At 42.3% G+C, this 16,909-nt stretch overlaps 1 protein-coding gene across 1 annotated transcript; it reads left to right on the forward strand.

The window, feature by feature from the left end:
- The first annotated feature begins 10,516 nt into the window (after positions 1 to 10,516).
- Positions 10,517 to 15,752, forward strand: LOC148877343 (uncharacterized protein At2g23090-like). Its single transcript, XM_088985129.1, has 3 exons — positions 10,517 to 10,755; positions 10,908 to 10,948; positions 15,361 to 15,752. The coding sequence occupies exons 1-3, from the start codon at positions 10,683 to 10,685 to the stop codon at positions 15,478 to 15,480; spliced, it is 234 nt and encodes a 77-aa protein (XP_088841255.1). The 5' UTR covers positions 10,517 to 10,682; the 3' UTR covers positions 15,481 to 15,752.
- Positions 15,753 to 16,909: the final 1,157 nt, after the last annotated feature.

Consider the following 16,909-nt stretch of genomic DNA (forward strand, 5'->3'; position numbering starts at 1 on the left):
AGACCGAGCTAAAGGGTTGTAGGCGGACAAGCAACCAAGTGTTCTATGGGCTCACCGAACTACAGAAAAAACCGCCATGGGAGAGACCCCCTTTAACCTCACCTACGGGACCAAAGCGGTAATCCCGGTGGAAATTGAAATACCTACACTACGACTAGAAGCATATGACAATCAGACAAACGGAGATGAGTTATGCACTACCCTCGACCTACTGGATGAGGTAAGGGACCTCGCGCACATTCGGACAATGGCCTACCAGCAAAAAGTAGCTCAGTACTACAATGCCAGAGTAAAGAAGCGGAGCTTCCACGTCGGCGACCTAGTTCTTCGTAAGATCATGGTGCCCGATCCTGGCGTGGGAAAACTTGGACCAAATTGGGAAGGGCCCTACAGAGTAAAAAGAGTGCTCGGGGGGGCATACGAGCTCGAAACCTTAGAGGGCAAACAAGTACCCTGAGCGTGGAACATCGTTAACTTAAGGCGATACTACCTATAGACCACCAAGCGAAGTAAACAAAATCGCTACCAGAGCCCAAGGACTTGCATATCGAGCTAACGAAGGCTCAAGCGAAGTAGGCAAGCAAAGAAATGTGTCAGCCAAAGGCTCAGGCGAAGCGGAAACAATGAACTAATAAAGACATCGACATCTCAGAGAGTATTAAACACCAATCGGGCGAATGGTCAGTTCGACAAATATGGTTAGTTCGGGAGAAAGAACAACCAACACTTAACCAAAAGAAAAGTCATTCCATTACGAAATAAGGGAGTGTACATTTCGAAAAAAAATTGCATTTCATAGGCCCGAAGCTACTTCTTCATTATCAGAAGGCACTTCAACGATACTCGAAGGTCCTGCCTCGCCCTCGAAATTTGGCTCACAATCAGCAGCATTGGTCATCTCCTGAGTTATGCACGAAGTGGATATGGCACTGATATCGAGCTTGGGGTACGTATTCCGGATCATCCACCACTCAGTTTAAAACCCCTTCTGTATGAGTCCACCACCAGGTCATCAAAGCGCGGCGAGGCGATGTACTCATCAACGGCCTTCTTCTTGGCATCAAGGAAAACCGTATGAGCTATCCAAACTAGACATCAAGGAGAAAAGGTGGATTCCAGGAAAGTACTCACCCGAAAAGAGGTTTGAACAGACTTCGAAAACTGAACAAGCAAAAAATCTTGAAGGCGAACTAAAAGCTTGGACGCGAACTGAAACTTGGACGCGAGCTCAAGAAGCAAAACGCAGAAGTGACAAAGCGACTGGGGTCCCCCACTATTTATACCCACAGTAACCGAGAACCAACAGTGCAGATCAGAGCCAATCCAATGGCCCGCATTCGCGCTGCTGCACGTCCCCTAAGGCCGAGATGTGATTGGTGCACGTCTTTCTGAAACTGACAAAACGTTGGCGCACGTCTTTTTGAAATTGACAGAGTGCCAGCGCATGTCTCCTCGCCTTTCAAACGGCAGTGGCGCATTTTTTCAAATTCAAAAAGACCCGTTGTCACGTCTCCCAGTGGCACACTTTTTTGAAATTTGAAATAAGTGCGCGCTGCCACGTTTGTCAACATTTGTAAGTAGGTAGGCGCATCTCCCACCTTTTGGGCACTCGAGAAACCCAAAGAACATTGACAACGCACCTCGCGCTATCAAAATTTGAAGTACGGGACAAATCCACCTGCCACCTCGCGAACTCCCCGCGCTAGGGCAAGACCCTTAACACGAAGAGTGGGGGGCAATTGATGAAGGAATATTTGGCCCGACCTCGTAATTACGCAACACATGGCAAGGCAACAGCTCGATGCAACAGTACACCCAAGGCATGAGCACCATAGGGAGGAACCAACGGTCCGAACTCCCTACTAGCAGTCCGAACTCCCTAATAGGAGCCTGAACTCCCTACAAGGAGCCCAAACTCTCCCTTAGGCCCCAAGCCAAACACAAAGGGCAGTAACCCGAATTGGCCTGCCCTATGGCAGTTCGGGACACACCTCTCCAAATTGGCCTACCCCATGGTAGTTCGGGACACACTTCCGTGCTCAAGACTTCACCTCGCTCACCACTCTAGCACTTCGCCTCCAGGATGCCAAACTAAACAACCGTACCATGCCTGACACCAAGGAAGTTCATATCCAGAGGCAGCGCACCTGACTAACTTGGGATCTAATGCTTGACAGCCGCACTTCAAATGACCACCTGCCACCGCCACCTGCCACCGCCATCTCTAGTTACAGAGACGACTCCGACAAGGTGTAGTGGTGGTTGTCCCAGTAGAAGGGATGACACCCGAACTGGCAGAAGCATGGAGCGTGGGGGAAGAGATGAGTACCAAGTCAGGGCTGGGCCTTTAAGGGTGGCCATGAGAGCTTTGCACATCAAGCCCTCGGATGAACTATGTAGCATCATCTAGGCCTTGAGTGCTTCAATGTGGTCGTCGAGATCGGTACTTGCCAAACTGCGGTGCCCGCCATCCTACAAGGGGATTCTATCCACAATCTCTTGGATGAAGGGTGGCTTCTTGATGGGATAGCCAGTTGGTTGCACGGGCTGATCTACGGGTGGTGTCGTGCTCCTCTGGGCCTGGCTGCACTCCAACTCGGTCAAGCATTGTTGGAGCTCTCAGATCTCTGCGTCCCTGTCATCTGGAACTGTGGTGTGCGTGGATCTTTTTTTCTTGGGCCGCATTGGGTGGTCTTTAACTGAACTGAACTCAACGATAGAGACCACTTGGGGCGGAATCCATTTGCCGAGCCTTTCCTTGAATGGGATCCGAGTAGTTTGGTGAGTCTTACTATGGTTGTCGGGTTCACAAGAGAGGGCGCAAGAGATGGACCTTCTTGCTGTGTCTTTCTTTTCTTGGTCAGATTGCGCTCCCTTCTTGTTTGACCGGTGCATTTTGGGTTCCTCGGGGCGATGATCGACCTTTGTACATGTCAGGGTAACAGGGGGGTGGTCTGAGTGGGTGGTGCCACAGACCCCAACGACTACATCATCACCAAGATTTGGTCGACCTTCTCTTGCATTGCTTGGAATTGGACAGGATTGACAGTGGCTAGTTGTGGCTGCTGGGTTTCCTAGCACGAGGGGTTACGATGATGGAATTCTTGAGATGGGGATCGGGCTGTTGAATGCTCAAAGTGGTTTCTTGGCATCTTGATCGCTTCTTGACTGCGCGGTGAGAGAGATTTAGGAAAGGCTTTTTGTGCAATTCCCACAAACGGTACCAATATGATGCTGCTCAATCCTAGGTAGTGCAAGAACCGGTGCCACAGTCAGATAATCCTTGCCAACTAGGCAGAGCCAAGGTGGAAGGACGAAACTGCGCAATGAGATCTGCGAACAAGAAACTGTCAAAGGCCCGAGGAGTTATCCCCGGGTAGGTACTCCAATGCTCAAGTCAATAGAAGACAGTAGGTGGTCGGGCCAAGTAGTTGGAGAACAGTGCTGGTCTGAGCAAAGTAGCAATATGAGAATTAGAAGTTGGATCCCTTACCTTGAGTGGGAGGTTCCTTTTTATAGCCGAGAATCCGCGTCCTGATCAGATTAGGCTTCCGGGGTTGTCAGGATGAGGCTAACCACCAAGGTCATTGGGATAAGACCTAATCCCCAACAGAGTTGTACTCTCTTGTCTTAGCCATGCCTATCTACATGATGTGGAGTCGTCGTGGCTGGAGAGGCAGAGTGGGGCTGCGAAGGTGACACGATGCTGACATGGCCGAGGAGAGAGGTAGGCTATGGGTATGATGTGGTGTCAACGTGGCCAAGAAGATAGGGCGGTCACATAGGCTCCACGTGGCATCCGAACAGTTACGTTTCACCCCAAAATTGTTTTTTGGCCAAGAACCACTGATTTGGTCAACAAACCACTGACCTGGGGATCGAGTTGCCGAACCATTAACCTGGACAACGGTTTTTCGCTATTTTTTAATTTTTTCATAACAAGTTGTTTATTCAGTCCAAACAGTTGGACCTTCAACCCAAGAACTAGACCCAAAATGGTTTTTTGTCCGATCTATTTCTAAAAACCTTGAAATTTTGTTGGCAGGAGAAATGCTATACATAGCCACGTCATGTTCGAACTCTATTTTATGGATATGTTTAATATTATTATAATGGGGGCTATAAAGGTGCAAACCGGATGGACGATCTATAGTCATCACCGGCATGGCACAATCTTGTATACATCAAAATTTATATGGAATAAAATTTTACTTTTTTATTTATTATTTATCTTGTTAAATTATTTAAAAATTTTTCAATTTTCTTAGAATATCGTCTAGACATGCATTTCACTGGGCTTGGGCCTTAGGACATACTGAGCTTTTCTCTTGGGGAATTCACCAACTAGCATGACCCACTACAGTACAAGCTAATGTTTTAAAAATGACCTAGAAGCTGAACCGTTTTTACCTCCAGGTCACAAGTCATCGGCTCAACTGGCTAGGTCGAAAAGTTCAGATTGTTATGTAAGGGTATCTTGCTGACCTACAAATCTTGACACGTGGCTTTGGCTAGACGCACCCTGACCATCCATCACCAACCACTACCAACAGCTGCCACGTACTCCCAACTACTCTTAGGCAACTCCGACTATAAAAAAGGGCTCTCACAATAAGGTAAACACACACTGGAACTCAAGCTCTAAGTATCCTCTCTTTCTTGGTATGACCCCTCAGAGCCCTTACTAACTTGAATGTCAAAGCTTTCACCACTAGTATAAGTCCCGGGGCCTCTAACATCTTCTTTCTCTTAGCAGGTTGGACTTGCTGGCCTTGAATGCTAGAAATTACTTTGTTGCCCTTGGTTCCATATTTGGCAGCAACAATTGGTGTCGTCTATGCGGACGTTTTCAAAACTCTACCTTAAGAAAAAACAAACCTAATTTAATCAATTAGTGTCCCTAAAATGGTTGACAAGCAAGACCTCATCCTTGGCGTCCGAAACTTAGTCACAATTGCCCAGTTCGAGCTAGTCTTGAACAGGCTGGACAACCTGGCCCAGTGGTTGGACAACATAGGGCATTCTGTAGGAAGCCACCCATAGGGTGGCTGCCCGCCTGCCCCATCAGAAGCCATGGACAACACAATGGGTGATCCGCCCATACCTCGCTAAGCTAGTGCTTTGGTGGTCTAGAGAAACCTGATCCCTCAGAGTTAGATAGTAGTAACTGATGGGTTAGTAAACCCTATTCCAAAACCCCTCGGCTCCCCAAATGAGGGGCCGACCTCGTGGGGTCCCACGTCGAGCACAAGAACCTCGACTGTCATTACTATTGCATGGCGACCAGTTGGGACGACAACGAGCGCTCAAGCCACTACAGTCCCCCTCCAAGGGAGAGAGGCCGACACCACACCTCTCCCCCACTAGTTTCTAACCTTCACAACCTCCTCAATGATCATCGTGCATGCAAGACTTAAGATGTGCTGGCATCCGAGCACTCCAAGAATGGGGCCAACCCATGTCCCGTGAGAGAGAACCAGGACCAACTTGAAGCGACAATGCCATATGTCGACCAACGCCTCGGAGATATTCAAGCTCAGATTGGCACCCTTCAAGATCAGCTTCGGTAAGTAAAGGAGGGCCGAGGTGACGCATCCACCAGTTGCCTGGCCACATCCAACTGAATGGAGAAATTCGTAGATACCATCCTCTTCAAACCCCTCTTGCCAAATTTCAAGGCCCCGATGTTGGAGACCTACGATGAAAGTACAAACCCTGAGGACCACTTGGAAAGCTTTCGGACCCTCATGCTCCTATACAGATACTCTAACACCCTCACGTGCTGGGCCTTCCAAGACACATTCAAGGGAGCAACGTATCGATGGTTCACCACACTGTATCCACACTCCATCGTCTCTTGGGAACAGTCCATGGACCTCTTCTTAGGTCACTTTATGAGTAGGCAATGATGTTAAAAGACCGTCATCTCCCTGATGTTTATCAAGTAGAAGCTTAGGGAGAGCCTTTGGGCATATATGAATAGGTTCAACCAGGAAGAACTCGAGGTCAAGGAACTCGACCCCTTGGTCTACATACACACGAATATTAGTGGTCTCTGGCTTGGACTCCTCAGCTGGTCCATTTCCAAGACTCCTTCCAAGACTAAAGTTGAATTCTTGAAGAAGGTTTAGAAGTACATCACCGTCGAGGAGGCCGAAGCCAACAAACACCTCCAAGAACCGGAAGTCGATGCCAACCGAGGGTCTAGTGACAAGAAGAGGAAGGACAAGGATGGCCGCAATGGTGGTTGCACCAACAAAGGAGGAGAGAAGAAGCCACCGACCCCTTCCTTTAATAAGTACGCACTGCTAAACTCCTCCTGAACACACATATTGATGCAAGTAGGGAAGGTGGAATTCATGATGTGGCCAGCTAAGTTGAAGAGGAAACTGAGAAGGGGAACCCCAAGAAGTACTACAAGTACCACCATGGCACCGGCCATGACACCGAAAACTACTACGAGCTCAAGAACGAGATCGAGTCCCTCATCTACCATGGACACTTAAAGGATTTTGTCAAAGGTGATGCCCCAGCGTCATCCTCACAACAGCCTCAAGCCAAGCCCCATAATCATTGCCCCCTGGTTGGAGTCATTGAAATCATAGCTAGAGGCTCAACCTCGGGGGGAGCATTTGCCTTATCTTAGAAAGCATATGTCTGGCAATACAACATCTAGAGCCAAAGACCAAAGATGTCAAGGTTGGAAGACTTCATTTCCTTCTCAAATGACAACCTACATGGGGTATCTATGCCCCACGACAACGCGTTGGTGGTGTCAATGACCATCGCCAACTACACATTGAAAATGATCCTCATAGACAATGGCTCTTCAACTAACATCCTATTCTATGAGACGTTTAAGAAGATGCAGTTGACGCTGGACCGATTGTAGCCCATTGACATGCCACTAGTTGGCTTCTTTGGGGCAGTTGTCAGACCCGAAGGAAAAATAACCCTATCGGTCACCATAGGGACTAAACCTCGGCACGTCATTCGGATGACTAAGTTCTTGGGCGTAAAGATAGACTCACCTTACAATGCTATCATAGGGAGGCCGACCCTTCATGCACTCAAAGTGGCCGTCTTGTCTTACCACATTGCCATGAAATTCCCCACAGAGCATGTCGTAGGGGAGGTTAGAGAAAACCGACAAGTTGCCAAACAATGCTACGATGTGGTGCTAAAAGGCAAGAACAAGGAAGCCCTACCACTGGAGGGGCTTGACCTTAGAGATGAACCATGAGGTCGAGGCCATTCAGCCGAGGACCTCATCGACAAGGCCGAGCCCAAGAAAATGGTACGAGTTGGGTTTCGCCTCTCTCAAGACACATTTTCTGAACTTCTAAGCTTCCTCAAAGCCAATACTGATGTGTTTGCTTAGTCTACCATTGATATGTCAGGAATTGATCCCTTGATTATTACTCACAGGCTAAGCATGGACCCAAGTTGTAGGTCAATTCATCAAAAGAAGAGGAACTTTGCATTATAGCACTAGAAAGTCATCGGAGAGGAGGTGGTCAAGCTGATTGGCGCTAGGTTCATACGAGAGGTATATTACCCTAAATGGCTATCTAATGTGGTAATGGTTAAGTAAGCTAATAGAAAATGGCACATCTGCATTGACTTCACAAATTTCAACAAGGCATGGCCCAAAGACAACTTTCCTTTGCTGATGATTGATCACCTCGTCGATGCCACCACAAGGTACAAGTTATTAAGCTTCATGGATGCTTTCTCTGGTTACAACCAGATAAAGATGCATCCAACCGACGAGGAAAAGACCTCGTTCATCATCAAGCATGACACCTATTGCTATAAGGTGATGCCTTTTAGACTGAAGAATGTTAGAGCCACTTACTAAAGGCTGGTGAAAAAGATCTTCAAAGAGCAGATGGGGAGAAACATCAAAGCCTATGTCAACGACATGGTTGTGAAGAGTCTTAGGGCTAGCCAATACACCTTGGACCTCGGCGAGACATTCGAGTTACTAAGAAAACACAACATGAAGCTGAACCCCACCAAATGCGCCTTTGGAGTTACCTCGAGAAAATTCTTGGGTTTTGTTGTCACCCAATGAGGCATAGAGGCCAACCCCGAGAAGATACAAGCCATACCACTAACCAGTGCATACTCTTCTTCCGAACCATCAAGAAGTTGAAGGATTTTCAATAGACAAAAGATTGCCAAAATGCCTTCGAGGAATTAAAGTTCTACTTTTCATCACCACCATTGATTTGAGGCCCCTTCCAGGAGAAACTTTGTTCTTGTACCTCTCGGCAAGGGATGAGGCAGTCAGCTCGGTGTTAGTTTAGGAAGACAAAGGAGTTCAGAGGTCAGCATATTACGTCAGCAAGGTGCTCCACGAGGCTGAGACTAGATATCCAGAAGTAGAGAAAGCAACATTTGTGCTAGTGAACTTGGCTAGGAAGCTGAAGCCTTACTTTCAAGCCCACAACATCTCGGTGTTAACCAACTAGTCCCTCAAGTCGGTGCTCTCGAAGCCGAAGACCTCGGGTCGACTAACCAAATAGGCTATCAAGTTGTTGGAATTCAAGTTACATTATCAATTGAGACCTGCAATAAAGGCGCAAGCATTGACAAACTTCTTGGTTGAATGCACCTTGGCTATTTAATGTATCCCCTAGGCATATGAAAGGATCATTGAATGAAATATCACCTTCACTATTTTCGGTAACCCCTTTTGGCTACCTCTCCCTTTGTGAGCGGTGCATTTAGCACTATAGCTCGAGGAAACCCCAAACTCTCGACCTGACAATGGGAAGAGATCTACACCATTCTCTTTCTATATATCCACAAAATTGAATACCCATTTAGTAAAACTTTGCTAAAAATAGAACGAAGAAGCAACAGTAGTAGAAACAATTAACTATATATCTATTAAGATAAAGATTCAAGAAAGGGTTGAGTAATTACATGTTGAGAGATTAATCGATCAATTTTCAATTGCTGCTGTTGGATTTGCAGCGGCATGTCTTCACCAAGATAGGACAAAGGAATGGTGCGAACATCTTTCTGAGACTTGGGCACGACAATGAATGAGTTGGTGGTGGAATCCCTCGAATGCTTTCCTGAGACAGGGAGGTTATAGGTAAGACAGCTATTGGCTTCATGGTCATCGTCACTAGAACCGAATTAGAGATAACAGAATTGTAGAAGGGGAGGAGCGTGTCAGCGGTGGTTCCTAATAATGGGATGCTATAGCCCATGCCCATCTAGTTATTGTAGATATTCCATTGTTCCAATGGCATTCATGATTTCTTTGAAAATTCAATTCTGAATTAGAAGAAACACATACAAAGATGAAGAGCCCAACAAGACCCAGATTGCGAAAACACAGTAAGCTGGGAGAGATTCATGATTCAAAATCAATACCTATTTCCAATCACTTGAGAGGGAAAGAGGTTAAAATGACGAGCCTCAACAACCATGAAACTAGGCTTTTCCTTGTTTCTCTATCTTTGTTCACAAGCACAACCAATACATGATTGTGCTTGTGAAGGGGCAATGGGTTCCAATCGAATCTCATCTCCTTCAACATTTGTTTTGAAAAAATAGAAGAAAAAATTGAAACAACATTAAATGAGATGTGAGACCCAAAAGCTTTGCCAAACGTGAGCACACACCTAGAGAGAGAGAGAGAGTTAAAAAAATAAAACAACCAACTAGTCTATTTTCTCATCCATGGTTGCGGAAAAGGATTTGATTTTAGAGGGAAAAATTAAAAGGGATGGAAATTTTGAAAGTTGGTTTTGATACTTTCCTTTTAAGAGATTTGAATGGATAGTTGATAAAGAAAATTAGATACCCAAAGGGCATTTCTATTTTTTCTCATGCCACTTAATGGTTGGTACCAAAGCCAAACAATTTGGTTTCACTATTAGAGCTTCTTTCTTAAACATGTTCATGACTTCCAAGCTATTGAGAATTGCCATTGCTTCAACTTGGATGGGAGAAGAAATTGAGGATTTTCCAAAAGCATACACTACAACACTTCCTGAAGAATTTCTTAACATAGCTCCAAAATCTGAGCCGATACATTAAGCTTTAAATGGCCTGGGTCTAGGGCTTTCCAAAAAACTGTAGACATTTGCCTAGGACTTCGATGCTGAAGAGAAGAACTTCCCAATAACCTTTAGGTATTGAATTAACGCATTTTGAATTTTGGAGACCAAAACCCAAAGTACAACTGCTAATATGTAATTTTCTCTTAAAAAATCTTTTAAATTTAACGGAAATAAAGATAACGTAAAGATATTTATCGTAGATAAAAATTCAAGGGGTGTTTATCGAAAATGAAGATACGGGCGAGGTCTTTATCACAAATAAAGATGCAATGGTGTATTTGTTCAGTTGTCACTGACCCCATATTACGGTGGGGTTTGTAATTAACCTAAAAAATAGCCAAGCCGAAGCTCATTCAATGAAGAGGGTCCACCTTCCACCGGTCCACTCCCCACGCTCCCGCTATAAACCATAGACCGGTGCTTGCCTTTGCATTCCCAGATTCCCAGATTCTCTTGCCCTCCTCGTGTGGTTTTAGATTGTTTCTTTCGTCTCTTTCTTTCTCTTATTCGTTCCACTGTTTATTCCCCAACTCTTTCATACCCCTGTAACTCTCTGTTTCGAAGTGTTTTTTTATTTTTTTTCGAAAATAAGCTTCTATGGGGGGAGGCAACGGCCAGAAGTCCAGGATGGCCCGAGAGAAGCACTCGGAGAAAATGAAGGCCCCTAAAGGTATCTTTCTCTGGCCTTTTTTCCCCTTTATTTATGGAGGGGTTCTCTTTATGTTTGCAACAATTTCTTTTATTCCTCTTAGATCTTTGATACTTCCGTTGATTTTTTCTTTTATCCTTTTGCTTTCTCTTTAATCTGTTCGAACTATGCAGGAAGCCAGCTAGAGTCCAACAAAAAAGCGATGACGATCCAGGTAACCTTTCTCTCTTCCTTCAATTTGTTGATGAGTTTTCATCTCTGTTTTGTAATGGTGTCCTTTATTTAGGGTTTTTAGTTACGATGTCGATTGGTATTATTTCTTTTGTCTCAAGGTTCTTTATTTTCTATAATTCGTATTTGGTAGTATTTTTGTTATAGTTTATTTGTGGGGTGTTTAGAAGCGACATGGAATAAAATCACGTAGTTTTTCTAATGTAACCGAATTATTCTATGGATGTTAATGAATTATAAATTAAGTTATATTACTAATCAAACCAGAAAAAAAAAATCAGTTTTTGGTGGCTTTGGCAATGCCATACGCTAGTTATTTGTCTTTAATCATCACTTTCTCACTTGAACTACAAATAAGAAACTCAACTGAACTTAGCCTTAATCTCCTCCCTCCATTTTTTGTCTCAGATTCTGTGATAAATATATAGCTGAATTCTGGGATCAAATGCTTTTTTGTCCTGTTCACTTTAAACTATTACACCTCTAGATGCAAAATTTAGGATTTCAAACAAAAAATTGGTGTAAAGTTATCTTGCTATTTAAACTTTTGCTCTCAAATTCTTTGTTAAGAAAAGGAATACACATTTGATTTTCTTTGGAGGAATTCCGTAAATTAGTTCTACAAGTTATCATTTGAAATTACCACTGAAAAAACCACTAGGCATTTGAAATATCCTTGAGAAGGTGAGAAATGGCAGCAAAAAAAAAAAAAAAACAGAAGCCCAGGAAAAAATGAAGGTGCCAGCTAGCTTAGTTGGTAAAATGTAAGGGATTCAAATTCAAAATCTGGACCTCAGATCAAATCTCTTAGTGCTAATTCCTAAATACTAACAACCGATCACTGACTCATTGTCCATCCCAAAAGGAATAGGAGCCTGATATTCGGTGCAAATTCCTAGTGATGCTGAGTCTTAACTGTGGTAAGTGAGTTTTTGCATTTCTTGTAATTGAATTGTCCCATCATTTTGCTGCTATTGTTACATTGGCCAAATAGTTGCAGTAGCTTTAACTTTTGATGATGTTTCTATTAGATAAGTGAAACTCTCTTCTTATCCTCTATCACTTCTGTTAATGAGTTAATCTGTTCTGCCTGGTTACTTTTTTCTCATTAGATTTTTTTACTTTAAGGCTCAGTTTGGAAAGAGTGCAAATACAAATATGTACAGTACAAATACGTAGAAAATAATACAAAATACAAGGTTTTGCACTCTACATATTTGTATTTGTACTCCTTCCAAACCGAGCCTAAATAATAACTTTTTGAACACTTCCATTTGATGCAGTTATGATGATAGGCTTAGGCAAGAATTCCAAATATTTACAAGGAAACTTTGTTCCTTTTTTCTTTTACTTCTTTCTCCTTTGTGGCATTCCTTTTTAGTTATTATTGTATTTCAAGAGTCACTAATTCTTTTACTCATTTTCTCTTTCATTATATTGTTTATTATGCCTTTACATATTAAGGCTCCGTTTGGTAAGAGTACAAATACAAATATGTACAGTGCCAAACCTTATATTTTGTATTCCTAAACCTTGTATTTGCATTTTACATATTTGTATTTGTACTCTTCCCAAACTGAGCCTAAAGAATAAACACTCCAATAATGCAAAGGAAAAAAGAGAAGAAAGAAATAAAAAAGAAGATTTTTGTTGAAAAGGGCACTTGCACAAATAAAAGTCATTTGCGCAAGAGCTCTTTACCATCAATCAGGGGTGGGGGTGGGGGTGGGGGGGGTCATCCATAAGGAAACAATACTGTATAATGACTGCATTGGCTTTAAACAATATAAGGTGTCCATGATTAAATCTAGAGCATTTAATTACTTTTAAATCTAGTAATACTCAGATATCCATGATGTATTGTCAGTGAAGACCACCTAACAATGTCTCCCAAATTCACACAGATCGGATTGTTGAGAGCTCACTTGCTTGCTTAAGTGCTCTTAGCAAGATTGCTTAAAAGGACAATAAAAGGAGGAAACGTAAATGGGTTGATATGTAAGATTAACTTGAATTGAAGCTCTTAAGGATTTTAGTAGTTGGGTCTCATGTTTTGCATTATGTACAGATGTAGCTCTAAACTTATCAAAGTTTGCACAATGAAGTTTACTTTTACTATCAACTAGAAAATACAATTGCCCTATGAGGAAGATGTATTGGTTATCTAGATCCTTTTTCCTTATTCTCAACCTGCTCCCTTTCATAACAAATATATTTATCCCTTTTAGTGACTGTTACCTACTTAATTTTGTAAATGTAGTATCTGAGTCTCATCATCATCTAAGTCTTGTCCCAACTATGTGGGGTCATCTATATGAATCTTGTTTCGCCATTACATTCCGTTTAGTGCCATATGCATTATTAAATTATGAGTGCTCAATAGTTTCTTACTTCTTCAACCCATTCCCTTTTTGGTCTGCCCCTAGCCCTTCTAGCCCCTTCAGCTTGCAACAGGTTGCTTCTTATTATGGGTGCTGTTGATGTTCTTTTTACATCACCAAACCACCTTAGTTTACTTTCTCTAATTTACCACCTATTGGAGGTACTCCTAGGTTTCTTCGTATGACTTCATTTCTGACCCTATCCTCTTTAGTTTTTCCACTCATCCATCATCTTATGCATTTCTGCCACTCTCAGCATGAGCATTTTTCAGAATAACTGGTCTCCTTTTTGTACACTGAGTATTTTATTGTTGTAAGCTTAACACTTAGTAACCAAAATCATTCTAGTTATTTGGGGTATCTCCATGGATTAGACTTTCCCCTCTTGAGTATATGGTTGAAGCCAAGTTTGGGAGTGTTTATTTGAAAAATAAGAGAATAAGCAGTTATGAGCATTTGGTGAAAATGCACTTATTTTAAATGGAGGTAGTATAGGTATTTTTAAAATGATGTGGCTGGCCAAGATAGGCTAGAAAGGCAATAAGCACTTAAAAATAAACCCAAAATTTGGGCTTCTCAAATAAGTGTTTATTCTTATTTCAGGCATATTTCCAAAATGCAAATAAGTGCTTAGGTGTGGTCCCGGTCCAAAATAAGTGTTTATTTGAGTAAGCACTTATTTTTAAGCACTCCCAAACTTAGCCTTAGAGAGGGAAATATAATAAAAGAGGGGGAACAAGTTCCACACCCACTTTGGTTATGCAGGGTTAGTGCTGTACCTTGGCAAAGACTCTGGATTAACGTGTTCATGGGTTTTGAGACATGTGACGTGTCTTTTGGGTACTATTGGAATATTGGGTTTAAATCACCTGTTCATGTGTCTTCATAAATATGCTTGCATCTGTATGCATGAACAAGCTTGATCTCTGGCAAAGTTCACAGGTTTCCAGATAACTTTATGCAGTGTCAAAAAGGGCTTATTACATGTTTATTTTCTTGAGGCAGGTGGGTGTTAAGTTAATTTCTTAAGGGTTAGTTTCTCCTTAATGACATGACTGAATGCATAAAAGTGGAACCTGGTATACTGTGATGGATTTGCCAACTGTATATATCTTTGATCTTGTGTATAGCTCCTCCTAACCTTTTTCTAGCTTCATGCATATATAGGAGGGTTCTACAGATGTTTTGACTAAATTAGTTTCTAAAATTTCCTTACAAGAAATACAGATTATCTATAATTCTCATTTCATATGTCGCCATCTTTCTGTATGTATGAGCTGGTATCTAGGACCACGATGACCCCGGTCATTCACCATGTGATCCAGATTTTGAGAGGGGAATGTAGAGAAAATCTGGATCATGTGGTGGTGAACTGAGATAACATGGTTTCCAGAACTGGTTTACCATAATTCTTTAAATTATTTGAAACAACTTGTGTAGCAATTGTATCTGCTAAAGAACTTCACTGAATTTGTTAGTTGTATTTTCTTGGTAACAAAGCTTTTATTTTGCAATTAATGCTTCACTTTTCTTTCTTATACTTTTATATAAAGTAATAAATTTTGTTGGTACCTATAAAAAAAATTATGCATCACTCTCTTATACTTTGAGGCACAATTCAACGTGCATTTGAGTTGAGAGCCCTTTTCTGGCTTCATCTGTACTAAAAATGTAAGAATCAAAAGGGTATGCAAGTCAAAACTTTTCATATGCATATATTCTTCAGCAATGAGTGGTTTACCACTTTCTTTCCTGATTATTGTTCTCTTCTATTTTAAATATCAAAGCATAATACGAGGAAAGATCAGTGATGAAGCTGGTTTCCCTTTGCTATTTCCACCTTTCATGTTTTATGGCTGCTGATGCTGTTATTTTCACTTTATTTGTGTGTTGTTTGTACCATTCTAGCATGTTCATGTAGTTTCAGTTCAACATATTTGATTGATAGGTTCATTGTACACAATCATCTCTTTGTTGTTATTTCTTAATGGTACTTGATGGATGGTGAATGCAGTGCAAGGTATGCATGCAAACTTTCATCTGCACCACGTCAGAGGTCAAGTGCAGGGAACATGCAGAGGCGAAACATCCTAAGTCTGATATTTATACGTGTTTTCCCCATCTCAAGAAATGAAAATAGTTTGTAAGAACTGGAAAGAACTTATAGAAATGGCTGGAAAAACCTCGTTAAATTGTCTGATTTGAAGTTTTAATCAGATTCCCAAGGGATCCATCTAGATTAGCAAGTTACTCACTTGAGACTTTGTGGAATGGGACTATACACGTAAATGATCTCCTATCCTTATATCCTTATAATTCCCCTTTTATGACTCTAATTTTAATTGTTATATGATACCCTGTGAAGTGACCTTATCTAGAAATGTGATTAGATGTTGCTCTCTTTAATCTGATTGTCTGATATCTGATATTCTTATTTTTTGAGGAAGCCCGTAGGCAGATTCATTCAACAAATTACAATGGATGGAAGTAAAAAATCATAACACAAGAAACCAGGTCTGAGTTCTAGTGATAGTTAACGCAAGTTTTGCTAGCAGGGAAGGCAATCAATTAGGTCTGATATTCCAGTTTGTGATGGAAATTGTATTTGCCAGCTGATCATGGGAATATGCAGCATGCGTTAAACTTATTTATTTGGCTTGGGCTTTATATTAGTTATTTTTACTGCTTTTGCCTTTTGTAAGATTAGATTTGAGTTCTTTCATCAGCGAGCTTTGACAGTGGCACTTAATCTGAGACCTTGAACAATGTCTTGTTGACCAGGCTGGACATGAAACAATTAGTTGTGGCACATGATCTGGGTTGTTTTCTGTAATGGGTTTGGGTTGGAGTCCAGTTTGGCTGTTAGGGTTCAAAACTGTACCTACCCACAGAATGCTGCTCAACTCTACCGACAGGATACTTCTGGCGCACATTGGGAACATCTTTGGTACTCGTGTTTTGTAATTCATGTTTAGTGTCTTGTGGGTAGTGTGGGTAGGAAACCTTAAAGTTGCCATGGTTGGTCGTGGACTCGTGGTTGCTCATCTTAGATGGTGGGGTCAGGATTCAGGACTAGGGAAAAATGGTAAAATGGTACCTGTAAGCTGTAATGTTGGGTTATTATGGGTAATGGAGAGGTTGTTGGGGCCACCATCCATTAGAAAGGAATGCTTATAAGTACGGGAGATATTCCCAGAGACGGGCCTCATGTACATCCACCGTGCACTGGGAATAATAATTAATAAGTGCGGAAAATGTTCCCAATGCATAGGAGGATATGCGTGTGAGGCGCCTGTGAGGTGTTAGGTGTGAGTAGCAGATCCGGTCTTATATTCTCAATGCATGGTAGGATGTACGTGTGAGGTGTCATATGTGAGGAGCAGATCTGGAGTCCAGATTTGTTCTTCACCGCCTGGTGCCTCGCAATGTCTTCACAAAATCCAAGGATGCCATGCGTCCCAAGAAATCATGTGAATTAGCATACACGAGTGGGGAGCTTAACAACTGTTAGTCTCAATTTTGTTAGTTGCTTCCCACCATCTCATCAATGTTTAAAGTATCAG

The sequence above is a fragment of the Nelumbo lutea genome, chromosome 1, assembly GCF_056320005.1.
Source record: "Nelumbo lutea isolate HS-2025 chromosome 1, American lotus-T2T, whole genome shotgun sequence".
Taxonomy (NCBI): Eukaryota; Viridiplantae; Streptophyta; class Magnoliopsida; order Proteales; family Nelumbonaceae; genus Nelumbo; species Nelumbo lutea.